At 41.1% G+C, this 18,757-nt stretch overlaps 1 protein-coding gene across 10 annotated transcripts in view; it reads left to right on the top strand.

Moving 5' to 3' along the window:
• Positions 1-18,757, top strand: part of DOCK3 (dedicator of cytokinesis 3) — a 205,719-nt gene that overhangs the window by 136,588 nt on the left and 50,374 nt on the right. For 9 of the 10 annotated variants that reach the window (XM_064156479.1, XM_064156477.1, XM_064156482.1 and 6 more), the window contains 8 exons: positions 951-1,048; positions 3,237-3,320; positions 3,414-3,514; positions 4,800-4,881; positions 10,101-10,271; positions 13,881-14,073; positions 15,504-15,631; positions 16,572-16,718. In XM_064156479.1, the coding sequence (XP_064012549.1) occupies positions 951-1,048; positions 3,237-3,320; positions 3,414-3,514; positions 4,800-4,881; positions 10,101-10,271; positions 13,881-14,073; positions 15,504-15,631; positions 16,572-16,718 (1,004 nt within the window). The remainder of the gene's footprint in view (positions 1-950; positions 1,049-3,236; positions 3,321-3,413; positions 3,515-4,799; positions 4,882-10,100; positions 10,272-13,880; positions 14,074-15,503; positions 15,632-16,571; positions 16,719-18,757) is intronic. The other variant, XM_064156478.1, reaches the window with a different exon arrangement.

Genomic DNA, 18,757 nt, shown 5'->3' with positions numbered 1-18,757 from the left:
AGGAGCAGAGTGCAATAGCAGCAGGCAGTAGGAAACATGAATACAAAGGCAGAGCACATTTACCTGCTCGTCTCTTTTTATCAATGCAGCCCGAGACTAATGGGCCTTTGGACATAGAGTAGACAATCAGAATGGCAGTTATCCAAGATTGACCATATTAGGTGAAGCCATAGGCTTGCTTTACCCAAATTTGGGAAAAGCATAGGCCCTGCACAAGGTAAGCACAAGCTAAGTGTCTGTACCTTGTTTACCACAGGATGTAAACAAGCTTGGGCAAGCCAGAGTCCTTAAGACTTAATGGCTCCAGGTTCTTTGTCCTCTTTCCTGTGGTTGCTTCCCCCCAAAACAGAAGGAGGGAGAGCAGAAAAACATGTCTGGGCAAGCCAGTACATGTATTAAGCCTATTTTGGCCTGCTTAGGCCTACCATGACAGAGCAGAAACTGTGGGTTTTTTTGAGGAAATGAGCATATTGACAGAAGGCAGAGAAATCCCACATGTTTTGCTCTTAAGTGCAGGGAAGGGTGAAATGTTAAGGCAAAGGTTTTTTGTTTGGTTTTTTTTTTAAGTGACTATAAAGGACAAAAAAAATCAGTGTTAACACTTCTACACAGAAGTTTGTTTTGTTCTGCTTTTAAAGTGACTGAGTAAATATATTGTTATAGTAGCACCCCTGAAACACCAGAAGAAAAAGGGTTGATTGTCCCCAGTGCAGTGTCAAGGCACATAAGGGAAAACACAGTTTTTACTCTTTTACACTGCTTTATCATTCCACCATTCATTCTCTCTCAGTAGTATTGGACTTGCTCCTTATTTCCCTTCTTCATTTGATTTTTTTGCTGTGAGCTGCAGCAAGAGCAGAAGTGTAACATGTAGTAACCTTGGGTGAGTCTGGGGTTGCCTTTCTTCCTTCTCCCTATGGATTCTAGCTCTTTGTCTCACTGTTCTGCAGTGGATTTGCTTGCCCTCCTGAAATGGAAAGCTTACCCTGATCGTGTGATGGATATTCTAGGAAGACTGAGGCATGTCAGTGGCGAGGAAATCGTTAAGGTACTGTATGAAGTAACAGCCTTTGGATGTATCTGTTGAGTGTGTAGCAAGTGACTTCAGACCTTTTGACACATAATTGAACAGGAACTCTCCCAAAATTAATGGCTAGTTGGTCCTTAGGATCGAAATGGAGCTCTGCACATACGCTTCTGTGTGTCAAGTCCTCAGCCCCGATGGTTTCCCTGTGCAGGCCTGCTCCTGCTGGGCTGCTGCAGACATAGCCACTGGTAGTGTTCTGTGTGGACTTGGCTGTTACAACTGCATTTCAAACCAGGCACTCTGTGAAATTGCATGATGGGTGCTTATTTCTAGAGTGAAGAGAACAGAGCTGACTGGGAAAACTTGGCCTTTTGAAACAGCTAGGGGAGTTGATCTGTATTTCTGGTTTGCACGTGTAGATAAGGAAGATGAAACCTGAGAGTTCAGATTTGCTCAGCAGCCAGTAAACCATCCCACAGACACATTTTCCTGTCCTGACATGATGAGGAGGACCTGTTGCCTGGAGCACCAGTTGCTCTCTACCTTCTCTAACCTATCAATCATCTTGCTTCTATCTGTAATATCATTACATTTAGTAACCACTCTTGCTCTATAGGACAGTCCTCTGTGTGGCCCAAAATATCTAAAGTCAAAAGAATTTCAAAATTTATTTAAATACTTCAGATCCCAGCCAAAAAAAAAATTGAAGTGCGTTCCAGATTTCCTCTGATAATTTCACCTGGGCTGAGAACTCTCCTTAGAATTTATTTCTACAAGCTAGAAGTAAAAAGAGATAATTTGCAATGGCAGACAACCAGAGAGAAATCCTGCCACTTAATTAGTGGTTTATTATAAAGCTACCTTGCTAACTCATTTGAATGTTGTCATGTCTTGAGTGTTAATCTTCATGGTAACTTCATAACAGCAACAGAAGAGGACAGAACCCAGTTTTTATTGGGATTCTTCAAGAATGTCATTTGTTGTGCACTTCATCTGCAGGGTAGTGCAAGTATCTTTTTTTCTAATGAAGAAAAGCACAAAAATATATGGATTAAATTATCCCACTGGAAGAAGTAATTGATTCCCTCCTTAAAACAGCTGCCATTTGGCATTGGGATACAAAGAACAGAATGCAATGATTCAGAGGGAAAAAAATTATCCTTTCAGAGGCTTCATAAACTGTTATATTTATTTCTTGTTTTCCACATCAGAAATTCCATTAGAATAGATTAAAAAGTCATGAGAGAATGTGCAATTGGCTTGATCTTCAGCATTCTTCTTCAGTCATCTTTTCTGAGGAATGTGCTTTCAGTAAAGAAAATCACCGAATTGTCAACAATCGGCAAGCTGCAGTGTTACGGATGAAAGAAACAATTGGCAATGCGTAACTTGACCCAATTAATTCCTGTTATAAAAGCTTCACTTTCTGTCACATAGCAGAAGTTTTCAGTACTAAACATAGTTCAAAGCACCAGTTAATGTGCTTCCAACTCTGAAACTTCATGATGAACAACAGAATCTGGTAGACTCTAATCATAGGTGAATGAAAGTTAAGTTGATTTGCCACTGTTGTTAGGCAGCTCTTCCAGGCAGCTTGCAATGAAAAGAACAGTCAGCTGTAGTTACAAGTCAGGAACACAGTGCATATTCCTGATTTTTTGTTTTGCTGTCATTTTTGTTTAGAAATATTCCCTGTAAAGACACAAATTCTTAATAGAAAAAAAAAGAAGCCTGTGACGTCGTATGGCTAAAGTGGTTTGTCCTTGGCAAGTGTTTCACAAAGAGATCCACATGTATGAAATGATAAAAGCAGGGGGGGGCATAGCCAGGCTCTGCTTGGTGATTCCCAATGACAAGACAAGGGGCAATGGGTGGAAGCTGAGATGTAGGAAGTTCTATGTAAACAGTCTCAACTTGTGCCAGGGGAAGTCTAGGCTGGATGTTACGAGGAAGTTCTTCACAGAGAGAGTGATTTGCCATTGAAATGGGCTCCCCTGGGAGGTGGTGGAGTTGCTGTCCCTGGAGGTGTTCAAGAAAAGACTGGATGAGGCACTTGGTGCCATGGTCTAGATGACTGGATAGGGCTGGGTGCTAGGTTGGACTGGATGATCTTGGAGGTCTCTTCCAACCTGGTTAATGCTATGCTATTCTATTCTTCTGAATACAACTGAATTTGAAATGGTTTGGGTTTTGTTCCTTGTCATTTTAGTTCTTACAAGATATCCTCGACACGCTGTTTGTAGTTTTGGATGACAACACAGAAAAGTATGGCCTGCTGGTCTTCCAGTCTTTGGTAAGCTGCTTGTCTTGCGCAACTTGCTTACAGAAACCTAGCAACAGTGGGCAATTTCCTTTAGTCTGGGTTCACCTCTTTAATCTCCCACAGGTGTTCATCATCAACCTGCTGCGTGACAGCAAGTATTTCCATTTTCGGCCTGTGATGGACACTTACATTCAGAAGCACTTTGCAGGAGCACTGGCTTACAAGTAGGTTTTGTTTGTCCATCACGTCCAGAGATGGTGTTAGCAAACGTTTGAGTGATGTCACCATCGGAATCATAACCTTCATGTCCACAGTGGTTTTCAGCAGTAGAACTAATCAGATCAAAGTTTTCCGGTGCAATTACATAAAGAAAAGCTGATGAGTGTCACCTGTGTCTCAGAATGAGCAGACTTTGGAATTTATCTTGCCTTTCTGAACTGGCAAGTCGTCATTCCTCCTGTTTTAACTGGAGAGACCCTGTTAGCAGCAGCTCGTTATCAGTCTGTCCTAATGAGCTACCAAGAGCATATACATTTCTTGTCTGGAGGGTGTTGGGACATGAGACCTGTGTGAAAGCTCATAGAGCTAACACTGATTTCCTCTTGCAAAGCAGACAGGTATTCCCATAAGATGATGTTCTGTTTGGTTACAGTAAATGTATAATTTCAGGAGATCAGAAACTTCATTTTCACTGTCACTTTGAAGATTCTGCCTTACTTTCTACTATTCTTGAGTTTTGCATCAGAGAGTAAGACAAGGTTTGAAAGGCAGTAACAGTATCATTCAGGGTGGTGTTTTACCTTTCTTTTAGACCATTTCTTTGGTATATTTGAGCACTTTCTAACCACAGCAAACTATTAAAAACAGCTTACAATTAGGGGTCGATTGCTTTAAGCCATTCACATTTTAGTGTCACTTAAAAGAAATACAAAACATATCCTGTCCGTGGCAGATAAAAACTGTAGCTACTATACAGCACTGGATGTTCAGAGAATAAAGGTGTTCTCCTTTGCATTAATTATTATCTCTTCCAGACAAAACAAGTAATTTTTGTAGTCTGATGTCTAAAAGATCTACTTCAGTTAGTCCAAATGGTTTTGTGTACTTAGGAAAAACAAATGCCAGTATATTCTTTGTGATTTTAGTTTCTAAAAACTAAGAAGTTAAGAGGACAGCCTGAATTTCTCATTAAATAAACAAACAAAAAGGCATGTTTTGATCTTCCAACTATATAGCATGCCTTTGTCAAAGCTATCTCTTTAATAACATCTTTTTGATGTTCTTTTAGTGTTCTCCATGCCCTAAGTCACCTACAGAGAAGAAATTATTTTCTGGCTATGAAACTTCAATATGAGTATATGTTGTGTAAATTCAGTGGCTAGGGCAGCTATAGCTGACCACTGAAATGGAGTGAAATGAGACTGTTTGATAGATTGCTGCCTAAAACCAACATGGTTGTTGCCTGACTAATTTTAGAACGGTGCTGAAGGTTGTGTTTGTTGTATTCAGAGAACTGATCCGATGTTTGAAGTGGTACATGGACCGTTCCGCTGAGCTTGTGCGCCAAGACCACATCCAGGAGGCAATGAGAGTATGTATTCAGTAAAAGTGTCTGCTCCATCCGTGAGTACAAAAGGGCTGGGCTGGGGGTGCTGCAAACAGCATGAGGAGTAGTCTGCCTCTGACAACTTACTTGGTTAACTGAGATTTGTTTCTTTCTATATTGCCCCAAAATTTAAGTTCTATGAGAAGATTGACCTTCATGCAGAGAAGTCCTTTGGAGATTAGCACTTTTCTCACTTTTTCATGTCGGCACAAGTAGGTGAAGCATCTTGGAGGTGCTCCTTCAATTTGTGGGAACCATTTGGGAAGAATTAGAGACTGTTCCTTGTAAATGTATTTCTGCTCGTGTCTTGGTATACATTTCAGACTTTGTTGTGGCTTTTTCCTTCTTTGTGTGACATTGTGGTGCTTTGTTTTGCCTCCTTCAGGCTAACTTCATCAGAATCTTGAGGAAGTAATTTTTGGTTTGAGAATCCTTGTTCCATTTGGGTGATTTGGCATCACCACCATCAGCTAGCTTCCAACATCTGTTAAGATCATATCCTGATACTTAGAAGGACATTACACCAATGTTTACTTTCTCTTGGTAATTACTGACATACTTAGAGGCTGCTTCTCTGTATTACTTTTCAGCTACAGATTCATAGGAAATAGTAAAAATGGAGCACAGCTGTCCTTCCCAAGAAATAGCCACCTTTTCATTATTTCTGTCTTCATCCTTAGGCTTCTTTTCTCTCTCTTATATTTTTTTAATTTCATATAAATTATTACAATTAAGAAATGAGACATCTCTACTTGGAATGACTTGTAGAAGGTTTTCTTCTCTCTAAAACCACTCTTTAGTGCCCAGGCCTCTCTGAGCACAGGAATTATATTTACTACAAGAATGTCTGCAGACCTAACAGTGCATCCTGTACCACTAACAGTGGTGTCATGTCTTACTCAGCTGACTTTGCAGGTGTATCTTGAAGGCCCAAATAAAGTCTTCATCTTCTTCCATTACTGTGTTGATTGATTTCCTTCTTCGTTTCCAGGTTTTATTTTGGATGTTTGGAGTAAGTTTGCACCAAAACCATTAACGTTGCTAGTGTCACTATTAGTGCTATGTTCTACTGTTGGGGATTTCTTTGGTCTTGGATGTCTTCACTACATTCCTTGCATTAGTAGTTGTTCAGCTGAGAAGGCAGGGTAGGTCTCCACTCTGTCCCTTTTTCCCTGAAATAGCTGTTACACATAGTACCCTAAAGCAACTGTGAGCTATCTCTGCGCTCTTGGTTCTTGTCTGACCTTGCAAATTCATGATGGATATGCTGTTTGGAGACCTCTTACAGGATTCTAATTTACAATCTTGCCATCAGTACGCAGTCCTCTACGCTGTTTGTAAAAGTCCTTCCCTCCTTCAAAACAGCTTCTTAATTCTCAAAAACATCTATGAAACCTGGAGGAACTCTAGCCAAAAGGATATCTCTACCCATGCTAGAACACCGTATTATCACCCTTTACTATGCTTTGTAACAAGCTCCACAGAAGCTGCATCCAGGTCCAGCTCCCTGTGCCTTCCCACAGACTCTCTAACTAAGTGTCTGTGTTTGACTCCCCTCAGTTTTACTTTCCACACTAGTTATGGTAAAATGTAGGAAGTGTCTCTAGGAGTTACCCTTTCAGCTTTACTGGAAGGTAGCTACTTTCCAGTAGTGGAATTACAGGTTATTTTTGCCTAATCTTAAGGAACCTGCTGAAAAAAGCAAGATCTTTTCTTCCTCAGGTAGCCAATCTTCATATCAGTGTTCCAAGGCAGAACTACACAGAACATGTATTGTTGGAGACTTTGGGGTTCTGGATACCATTACTATGGGACTTTACATGGATCAGTGATATGGAAATGGTTAGTCTTCCCAGCTGGCTCCTTCTCAGCCCTGAGCATGCTTTCTGAGCCATGCCAGCCACAAAGATAGTTGATGGGAGATCTGGAACTGCATTCTGAGCCTGCCTTTTGAGTCTAGGGACTCCTCCAAACTGTTTCAACCCAGAATTTAGAAAAGACATGTCATTCTGTCTCTGGACTTAGTAATTACCTAATTCAGAAATATTTACTTTATTTGGTGGTTTACATTTTCTGCAGTCTCACTTTTTCTAAGAAAACCAGAAAGTTGCTGATGTAATTACAGTTTTTCCACTGTGAGCATTCTGTTTGTGGGACTTGTTCTTTTTATTCCTGATGCAATAAGCTTTGCCCTAGGTCTTTCATCTGCTTTCACAAGACTTGACTTAGTACCTTCACTTGAACTTTTGCACTTTCTTTTCTTAAAACTCCATAGTAAATACTTCTTGTGCTGAAACAAGTACGCTGTTCTCTGGGAAAAACACATGGACAGTAGCAGAGGAAATTTGAAGCTGCTTTTGAATTGCGAAGTGAACACTCAGAGATAAGTGAAAATGGCTTTCATTCACTTGGGTTAGAACAGTGAAAGAGATTTAGACCTTCAAGGCTAATCTTTTTCACATACACTGTGCTTGTCATAAGGCTACCCAGTCTACATATTCCACATACTCTCCTAAAGTAATCCCTGGGTTTCTTGAGTTACAGAGTTAATCTGTGCTTTTTCTTAAAGCAGTTTGCTGTTCATCGTTGCTTGATCTGTTCATACTCTGAACATCAGGTATGGTTTCCCTTTTGTTTGCATTAAACAGTCTCTCCATCTCTACAGCAGGTCAGTCCAGATATGCTACTGTGCTGGCCCACAGACTGTCCACTCTATTTGTGTGCTACAGTAAAGCATCAAATGTTGTCTGAGCATAATCCCTGAAGGCTCAAGTGGCACTACTGTCTTGGAAGAGTATCTTTATCTGTTAGAGCTACAGAATAGTCACAGATATTTATCCACTTTTTAACCTGTATTATCTTAGAAGCTTCTAACTGATGCTGCTTTTGTCACAGTGGTCTTCTGGTCTTAATTCTTCTGGGACATTGCAGCCAACCACCAGGTAATCTGCAAGTTGAGATGTGCTGATCCTGTATTCACAGAGTGAACATGCACATGGACAGTCACTCAGAGCAGAAAGGAGGGTTACTCATTACTGAGTGGGGATTGTTATCTATATGCACATTTCTTGCTCCTTGTCCTTCCTGGAGCACCACTAGTAGAACTTAAGGACTGTTTGTTTGAGAGGCAATAGGTTATGATGCTGTTTGTCCACTGAAGTTTTTATGTGATGACGTCTAAGTTGCCGGTCACAGGCGAGTGGTGTGTGCTCAGACTGTGTGTTTAAGAAACTCCTTCTAATTTTAGACTGATTTTCTTATATTGCTTCAAATATAATAGAAAGCTTGACTTTTATTTCACTGCACTTCTGTGTCTTTGGGCACATATGTGCATCAAAACTGTGATTTTGTGGCTAGTGTGAGTCAGTTGGTGCAAGTACTGATTTGTGCTAACAAGTCTCAGTTTGTGTTTTTACCGTCTCAGCCACACTGAGCCCTTCAGTTAACTGCCTTTATGGGGTCATTCTCGGCAACAGCTTGAGTTGTCTGTGCTGAGTGTCTCTGAAGGCTTCACACAGACTTTCCTACATAAATGCTCTGATTCATTGCAAAGAATAATTTTCACATTAAAGTTATGGGCTTTCAGGTTGGAGTTATGATTGTCTATAGCAAACCTATAAAACAGTTTCTATGAGCACCTGACTTGCTGTATGTCGTGTTAGCAGCAGAGATGCCAACCTTAAAGAGCTGACTCTTGTCAACCAATTGACCTTTGTCTGGAAACCATCCAGAAATACAAAGTGTTATTTCCTGATTATGTGCTTTGGAGTAAGGAAGCTTCACTGGGAGATGTTTTAGTGCAGGTGTATAAATAATATACTGTACCAGTCTAAAGCTAGAAGATTACGGATACTGTGGTGGTTCTGTGAGGGGCATCTTACTGGATGCAAAAACATCTGTTGAGAAAAAAAAAATTTGAATTAACTTCCATTTTCCAATCACTGAAGCAGGGCAAGAATATTTCCCAGCGAATACAGTGGAATGTTTCAGCAGAGATCATGACTACTGAAGCTGCAGCCTGTTTGTTTCCTGTGCTGTATTTTGAGGATATCATCAAACTGTGCATCATGCTTTGATGGTGTATCATGCTAAGCACTAAAGGCAGGAGTGAAGTCTAAATGTCACTGATATTTTGTACATCCCAGCGTTGACAGTTTTGCACACTCGATGATCAAAAAGGCTTTGTTGCTGTGTAGGATATTGCATTGCTCTGAGAGTGGCTGTGATGGATTGGTAAGCATGTTAAAGGCTGCAAACAATAATGTATTTCTCTTAAACACACTGCTGCCAAAAAAAAATGGAGGTCTGAATAATGGCATTTACAAAATTTTAGTTAAAGATGGTTAGGTTGCAAATTCAGACTTAAGCTAGACATGTTGTAGAGCAAATTATCATTCTGCTACAAAAAGATGCAACTTGCCAGTCTGTCAGCGCTGCAGCATCTATCACGCATTGTGTAACAGTGTTCAGTGACATCTTCTGTGCAGGTTATTCTCCCTCTGCTGGGTGCTCTCTAAGTTTCATGCGTGATGATAAAAGAAAGACATTTTAAATTACCACAGCTGGAAGCAAAAAGACATTCCAGTGCTGCTGCTTGCTACTTCTTTGGGCTGCCAGAGGGCTTCACATGCCACTCTTGTCATCTTCAGTTTCTGCATCTGCACTGATTTCTGTTTGTACATGTAGCTGCCAGAAATAAAGGTGCACCTTGCTGCTCTGTCATATTGAGAAGCAGACTCTCCTTTTCTCTAGGTAACCTTTCTTCTGTTCCACTGGCAGTCCACTTTCCTTAATCTATATTAGTTAAGTAATTAAATTGAAAATTGAGTGAAAACAGCAGAACAGTTTCTTCAGGCACCTAGAGGCATTGTGCCAAATGATGAGAACTGCAAGCCTCTGATCCTTCACCAAGCTATTCCTCAAATTATGTAACTCAGATTTGTCTGTGACTTAAGTGCATACTGCCTTTGTTAGTGGGACATACCAGTGACAAAAACTGTTGGCCAAGCATGGGTACTTGACCTAGGCATAGCTGCTTCTAACTGAACTGTATAACTTGCAAAACCTGGGTTTCTTTCTGCTTTCTGAAGCTGAAGAATGTAATTATGCACCTAGAATCTTTCCTGATTCTCTTTAAAGCTCCTTTATTTTTCTTTCTTTCTTTCTTTTTCTGTCTTAATCTCTTTCCTCTCCTGCTTCTTAAGGCCTTGGAGTATCTTTTCAAGTTCATTGTCCAATCTCGGATCCTTTACTCCAGAGCTACTTGTGGAATGGAGGAGGAACAGTTCCGCTCCAGCATCCAGGAGCTTTTCCAGTCCATCAGATTTGTGCTCAGCTTGGACAGCAGGAGCTCTGAGACTCTCATCTTCACACAGGTTTGCTATTTTCTGCATTTTGACTGGCAAACCAAAAATGCAGCTCTTTTTCTGCACAGGTAGTCTTTATGGACACATGATGATTAACTGCAGGTTAGAGGAGGCTTCCCCTCTAACATAGCTGATGATGCTGAAAAATTGTGTAGCCAGCTGCTGTTATTAGGCAGCAGCTTTGTACCACTTCTCAGGTACAGGTGAGCTGAACTGTGGACACTCGAGAGGAAAGTGACTTGTCACAAGGATACAGTTTGTGTTCTGCACAAAAGTAAACGGTTGTATTTTCAAGTCTTGGGGCTGTCTTACTCACATGTCTTGGCTGCCCTCAAGAAATTTTCTATCCTTTTTTGTAGTAGCTCAAGTCAATGCTTAGGGTCATAGCAGCATCACAGTTCAATTGATGCACTCACAGTCAGATAAAATGAATTCCAGCATCCTTGGAAATGATGGTCAGAATACAGCCTCACCACAAGCATACTGTGATACCTACACTCCCATTAATATGTTGGTTTGAATTTGGCCCAGATGGCTTCACAAAGGCTTCATGTGGGCCTAACATACTACTGAAAGTGAGTGAGGATGCTGTTTTGCTTTGTTTCCTATTTTGAAGGTTACTGTACTAAACTGTATACTTCTGTATTTATAAGTCTTAAATAGTAATGTCAAATGTGTTGTGTGTGCCTCAGCTCAGATAATGTCAAAAGGGATTATCTAGAACTTCCTGATACTATGTAGCTGATTTGTAATCACTAACTTACTGTTTACAGATGTTTTGAACACCTGCAGTTTGCCAAAGAAGCACTTGCTGTGATCATTGCAACAAAACAGAGTGACTGCACTGGTTAGGGAAGCTGCCAGCAATGTGATCTCTTTCTTAAGAAGCTTCTCTGAGAGATTTTGCAAACAGCTGCTCTAATCTTTTATTTAATCATCCATTAGCGGGTATAATAAGATGAGCCAGGAACATGAGAAGTCAGTGCACAGAATTTTGCAGGCATGTGAGAGTGAGTGGAAGCAGCATCTTCTGAATGCAGGCTGTTCAGGGCGCTTTGTTTGTTTTTCACTTACAAATACAGGGGGAGCAGATTTGAGGATGGGATTATTTTCCCTTTTCTCTTTGTCTCTGGTGTTTGGTTTGGGTTTTTTTCTCTCCTTTCTCTCGCTGTGGTATTTCTTTCTTTGGACTTTTGTAATTTGTAAAGCCTGTCCTTGTTTAATCTTTGAAAAGTTTACTTTTTGTTTCCCCCTTGCCACTTATGTTGCCCCTTGATCCCAATTGCCCCATAGGCCTCTCAGCCTGGAGGGCAGGCGAGCGGAGCTGGGACATGTGCCCCACAAAAATGTGGTGGTACTTCAAGGCCGTCATTTAATTCTGTAAGTAATGATCCTCAGCACTGCACAAGTGTTTCCGTCGTGGATGTTCCCAATTGATCCTTCTTCCCTACCCCAAGCCCTCTTTTCCTTCCTATAAACTGGAGTTTAATGTTTAAGTGGTTGGTCCTTTAAAATTAAGAAATGTGCAATATTTCACTATTGATGGAGCAGCTTACGGAGTCCACACACCAGAGAGACAGTACTGAGGGTGGACACAGTATTACACATCAAATCATTTGGGAGAGCCAAGTTGATTATGTACTAGTTGTGGAAATCTGGGCAACCATTAAATATCTGCAGAAATGCTTGAGGCCCTAACAAACATCATTTTCTTCTCACTTGCCCTCTTATCCAGGATATTAGGGAGGTCTCAATATAGTTCTTCCCAACAACGAGATTAAAACTGATTATGTCCTTCCTTCCAGGCAATTAGTCTGACATGAGTAATGTTCCAGCATATTTTAGGGTGTTGTGCAAAAAAGAGCCCTTCAAGGAACTGATGAAATTACGTAGCTGCTGCTCAAGACAGCTCCAAATCTTCCTGAAGAGATCCTTTGCATATCCTTAGAGTGCTCCTGGATATCCCAAATCACCACAGAAACCCTTTGCTTTATAGCAATAGTTAGAAATACGTTTAGGAAAACTCTTGTAAGGATTTGTTTGGCCTGTATTGTAATTTCACTTGTGTTTTCCCAAAGATTAACTTGATGAGTGGATTTGTGGCTGTTGCAGCCTTCCAAGAGTACCATGAGCTATCTAAATGATTCATATTTGTTTATTTTATTAGTACATTGTATGTATGTAGCAACAAATAGCAACATCCAGGAGGCTATGTGGGGGTTTGTGTAATCTGAATTGATTGTAACAAGACAAGATGTTGAGAGAGATAACGAGCACGAAGAAGAAAGAGGTAAATTCATATTCAGAATAATTTAATGAGCTCTACAGTGTTAGTTGTAGAAATAACTTAAAGACTGTTAAATCACTATCAGTGGTGTTTGAAGGAAAAGATTGTTTGAGGAAAGGCTTGGCAAAGAAGGAAGCTGTATGTTATATGGGATTAGGAAAGATGCACCAAGGGCTAGGGCCAGCTTGGGGGAGGTACAGAGAGATGTTTATGCAATGAGAAAACAACACAAAAATCCATGAGGGAAAGGAGAACTTGCAGAATAGAAGAAAATTCTGAGAGGTAGTGAGACTCTGGAAGGGCAAAGTGAACAGAGATCTGCAATGAAGTGTGGTAAACCTAAACTTCGGCAGCAAGTCAGTGAGGTCTGTGCAGAGAGATTCAGGCCCAGGGAACTGGAGACAGTGGTGGGGAGGAGTGAGATGGATTGGGGTGGATGGGAGTAAGGCAGCTGAGTCAGAACCAGGCTATGTAACAGTTCAAGAAAGCAACCATCTAGGAATTCAAGTAGTTATAATGAGGAAACAGATGATGGACTTCAGCTAGGATGTAGAAGAAAAAATAACTGGAAAACATCAGGGGAGTGCGGCAGTTGTTAGCTATGACACAGAGTCTGTGGAGCTTGAGGGCTACACATAGAATTCTCTACGGCTGGGAAAAAACAAATGGAAAAGTGCAAATGAGGAGATTAAGGGTTGGATTATTTTTTATTGTAGTGGTAGTATTTCTGCACCTTAAGAGCACCTGCAGGTGTAGCTCCAGCTATCCGTTACTGCAAGAACCACGAGCACACTCACTTGCATGATGTGATGCCTCTTTCACATGAACTCACACCCCACCCCTGCTGCAGAAATGTTCTGACGTCACGTAACGCCTGCGGTTAAGGGTCTGTCAGCCTGTTCTTCAGAATACCTTCTGAGGAGTCTCAACTGCCTTACCTACCTGCTCAGAGCAAACAATTGGTATGGAGATCTCTAATCAGAAGCAGGTTTCCTATTTACAGAAGAAAAGGACATCAACAAAAGCCACACTATTTTCTCCAGTACCTCAGATATTTGGGGTTTTTTTCCCTCTTTTATTGTCCTAAAATAAAGCTTTTTGAAGCTCTGCAGTGTGTATGTGGTCAAGACTTAGTGTTGATTTTTATGTGCTGTAAACTATAGTTTGTTCACTGTGAACTTTAGGTGTTGCCAAAGTAGCACCAGCCACAGTGCACTCTTGAGTAGGTTTTTGCAGACCCTTAATTGAGTTTTGCTGTTGTTCCTGTTTCACTGTATTTAGCTGCAGTTGTAGAACTGAGAATTTTCAGTTTCTTCCTTTCCTTGTTTCAGGCTGCTCTGCTGAACTCCTTCCCTGCTATCTTTGATGAGCTGCTGCAGATGTTCACTGTGCAGGAAGTGGCAGAGTTCGTGAGGGGCACTCTGGGCAGCATGCCCAGCACAGTGCACATCGGGCAGTCCATGGATGTTGTTAAGCTGCAGTCAATTGCACGCACTGTTGACAGCCACCTCTTCTCTTTCTCAGGTAAGATGGCTGAAGGTCTTGCTGCTAAGGGTAGGAACACCTCACGTTATTTTGCAGTCACTATATTGAAAATAATTCCTTGCTGGTTGACAATGATTGTGGTAATGATTTATCTTGGCAGCATCACAGTTAGGTATGTTCACTGCAGGTACTTTCTAAGGTTCTCTGTGGTAGAAAATGTTTAGAAATCCACTGTATATAAACTGGTTCCTAAACAGTGATCAAAATATATACAGGAACAAATCAGTGATTAGAAGTGCCAAATCTGAATTTGTGGTTGTCATGGCTAGAAGTGAACCTCCTTTCCAGCAAGCTGTTTGTCTCCAACAAGGAGATAAATTAATGTGAAAACCCCACCACATTAGAACTTCAACATTTCTTTCACTCAACATATGAGTAATTCACTGAAGAACTGAATGAAGAAAGGCTTAAGATTATGGGTTTATACCACAAAGGTCTGAATGAAAGAAGTTATGAAGGTAATAGTAGAGGATAAAAAGCACCGTTGGGCTTATCTTCCCTGTAGGGAGGATCTCAGCACACTCAGATTACTCACTGCAAGGTGAGAATGACAACACAGAATTATGTTTACAAACTTTTTTTTTTTAAATTTGAAATTCATCTCAAAAAGTAGGAGTCTAGAGGTGGCTGTGAAACAGGCAGTTTTATCTAATGACAATATTGAATAAAAACGTTTGTCTTTGGGGTTTTTGATGCTTTAGTGAGATGTCGTGGTGCTGTGCAGCAGTGAAAAGCATCGTTGGTTGCCAGCATCATTGTAAAGGAGAAATTAAGGTTGATGGGGAGGTTTCCAAAGTTACCTTTCACCTGCCCAACCTCCCAGCTCTTCAGGCCTTGCAATTAAAGGAAGATAGATTCTCTTTTTCTTGCCTCCCATATGGTGATGACTTGTTTTCCTTCTGTCTCTCCTACTGGTCCATCTGCTGACATCTCGCCACTTTTTCCTCCTGTTTTGGCTACTGGTTTCTGCAGCTCCTACCTGGTCTTTCTTCTTTAATAAGAATAAAGTTTGTAAGCCAGATGAAGGAGAAGATTTAACCAGTGTCCATGAGGGATACGTTGGAGGAGCTTTATTAGCTGTGACAATATAGCTGGAAAGCAGCAGAAAGTGAGGAAGGGTTTGCACAAAAGGGATCACCACTGGAAAGTAGCAGGTCACATCTGTTGTCTCCAGGCTGAGTCACTGTTGAGACTCATGTGTGCTGCATCAGGAACTTCTGATGTACTGTCGATGCATTAGATACAGTCTTTCGTAATGCAGTGTCCTACAATCAGCAGTAGAAGCTGCTGCAGCTCATCAGAGGTGCTGTGTATCAGTAGGTTAGTTTGGATACCCAAAGGCTGCAGATGAGGATGGCTGGAATTTCCTTTTCTTTTGGAAGAACTGTGATCTGGTTTTCCTGCTTTAGAGTCCCGGCGCATCCTGCTACCTGTAGTTCTCCATCACATTCACCTTCACCTACGACAGCAGAAGGAGCTACTTATCTGCTCTGGGATCCTCAGTAGTATCTTCTCCATAATCAAGACCAGCTCTTTGGTAATCTGTTGCTAGATTTTTATTGTTATTTTTTCAGTTGCCTCACTGAGTCAGTAAAGCGAAGACTGAGGGTATTTTATAGGTTAATACAAGTTTATTAAAATCCCTTTAAAAAATAAATTCTACTAACTTTCTGTCAGCAGGGGAACATCTGAAATGAGGGTCTGCTTTTCTGTGTGTGACTCAGAGCATTCTGATTACACAGTGTTCTTGCTGTTAGGAGGGAAAAAAAGCATACACATTTACCAGGTTTGACACTGTTTAATTTTCTTCATCCAAGCCCAGAAGCTAGGTGTCAGTGGAGTTTAAAAGCTCTGCACAGATCTAGCACTTGTAGTTCTGCAAGAGACAGTAACTAGCACTTTGTGATTCATGTTAAGAGAATACTCTAAAATTATCCAATCAATGAAATCACACTTAGTTCTGCAAACTGCTGCTGAGTTTGAGCAGCCAGTTTTGATGATCATAGTACTCTGATCTCAAATGGTAACCTGATCATTTAGAGCAATGCTCAAACAGAGAGTAGTGAAGTTTCCCCACCTGACTTTAAAGGAGGAAACTCCTGATGCTAAATACAATCCATAGCCATGTGTATTTCCAGTTGCAGCATATGGGTTAGTTTGAAAGGAATGAAATGAAAGGTGCCACAATAATAAACTAAAATAATACTACCTAGAATAAAGGTTCCTGCAGGTAAATTGATCCCATTGTGTATGCAGACCTTTGATTATAGATTTACCTTTATGGCTGTGACCCTGAGTGTTTCCATCAGACTGAGTAGGTAACGGGCACACACACTGGCATCACCACAGTGGTACCAGCGAGGAATGCCACTGCACTTTGAACATCTGCTGCAGAGCTCACTATCAGAATTAATTTGAATTGTCTTTGTCCGTTCTGTTCTCTCAACTTCTAATTGTCTGCTCACCACTCACTGTAGGAGGGAGATGTCGTGGAGGAGGTTGAGATGATGGTGGAGAGCCTCCTGGATGTGCTTTTACAAACTCTGCTTACAATCATGAGTAAATCGCAGTCTCAGGAGGCGGTAAGAGGGCAGCGTTGCCCGCAGTGCACAGCAGAAATCACTGTTAGTAACTAACAATCAGTTTCTATTTCCTGCTTCTCTAACCTTTGGTCCAGTCCCTCACCACCACTGGCACCTCATTATCATCTCTGCTGCATGAATGCCCAGGGCTTTGTCTCTTTCCCTTAATAAGCCACAGATCCATGCCTTCCTCTGTGCACTAGTGAGGTCTGCAGGAAGCAGAGATGCTCAGGAAGCTTTTGTGGATTTCCAGATTGTTTTCTTGTCTCTGCAGCTGCAATTGAGAATTATTGTTTAAAACTTGAGGCTTGTGCTAGCTGAGCAGCTGCCTAGGGCTTCATCCCTAAAGAGGTATCTCCAAGAACCATTGTGTGAGCATCAGGCTCTGACTCCTACAACTGAGAATACTGTAATGCTCAGCAGACAAGCTCCCTTGCTCAACACCCTGGCAGGTTTCTGTCTACGTTTACTGATGATTTCGTGCAAATGAAACACAGCATACTTTTGGAAGAGAAAGGAACAGGTACAGTGAGCTGTTGAGCTTGGTGTGAGAAATGGGAGAAGTCACCACTTTATCCAGACTGCCAGCATAAACCTAAGGGAATTTTTTTTTCTTTGACATTCAGTGGAAGAGGAGAAAAAGAAGAGAATTTTGCAGTTCAGCTTTCTTCTCTGGATTTGTTTCCCTTTTCTGTTCTAGCCTATTTTAGTCTATTTCTGTCTGTCAGAGTCCCTAATGCAGCTTTTGCACAATGTCTGATGTTAAGCTGTTGTGCAGAACATGCCTTTTTACAGACTTTGTATCAAAGGGCTGAAACCTCAGAGGTGTTGTTGGGGCAGATGTATGCTAAGGCACACTCCTCACACGAGAAAAGCTGGTACCTTTCCACCTTAGCTCAACATATTGAGTAGCAAACTTGAGAATGCTGGTGAAGAACAAGATATTTAGTAGTTTTCAGATGTGTTTTTTGACACAAAACGAGAAAGCCACTCGCTTGCAAATATCCAGTAACATCTCCATTTCCTTTTACTCCTACCAGCTGACTTACTGTTAGTTCTCACGTGCCACCTCACACATAAGAGAACACCTTCATTCCTGATGAAGCCCTGGGAAGTTTAGTGCCACAACCTGTGTCAAAACTTCTGGGTAGACGTTTGAACCAACTGGGAAAAAAATAAGAGGGAAGAAACAGTCCCAAGTATAAAATCCCCTTGTAATTGTACCTGAACTTATATTTGACAGCACAGTGAGATGCAGAATCTTGTTAGATACTGCTCAGAAAGCAGATTGTGTATTTTCCAAATTGATTGCTCATTGTCACTGAAAAAAATAATGTGCAAGGGACTGGCAGTCAGAAGCCATAGTGCTTTGGTTCTTGGCACTGCCTTGCTTATTATCTTGGACAAATTGCTTAACTTCTCTGTGCTTTGCTTTCAGATATGTAAAATGGGGGAGCTCATCTTTGGAAAACACTTTGGGATACTGTGGTAACTGGTTAGGGTGCATCTGTTTTGCAGGCCAGAAATGTAATTGTAGCTCATGTAGGCTTACTCAAACTCTGCTCAGGGCATCTTCCTGAAATACTGTTAGTTCTGTAGCTATGACAGCATATAACTTGGTGAGCATTAACAAGCCAATTACTTGCAAGATTCCAGACACCTGTTGTAGCCCAAGCTGATGCCATGCTGTCATCACTTTACAATTGGGAGTATTTGAACCAATTAGGCTAAATAATTTCTGGTATGTTTGCATGAGCTGCAGTCACACCTTTGATAGACAGTTTATTAAGTGACTGAAAAAGCTGATTGTCAAAAATTGCATGCTTGGAGGGTGAGTCAGTGTCTGTTTTAATCATCTGAAATTATTATTGCTAGACTAAAACACTGGTTAAAAGACCTTTACAGCTGGCAGGAGCCTCCAGGAGGTGTGCTCCTATGTATTGACAGTAATTCAAGAACTGTTTTAATCTCTGTGCATGTCAGCTTTCCTCTCATAGGCATTGGGGCCATTTCAGACCCCTCCCTTTATACCTTACCCCAGGTTGATTTCTACATTTCTGGTATTTCAGACCATCTGAATG

This window comes from Pogoniulus pusillus, chromosome 16 (genome assembly GCF_015220805.1).
Source record: "Pogoniulus pusillus isolate bPogPus1 chromosome 16, bPogPus1.pri, whole genome shotgun sequence".
Taxonomy (NCBI): Eukaryota; Metazoa; Chordata; class Aves; order Piciformes; family Lybiidae; genus Pogoniulus; species Pogoniulus pusillus.
The sequence above is the reverse complement of the archived record's forward strand: the minus strand, read 5'-3'. Positions and strand labels throughout refer to the sequence as shown.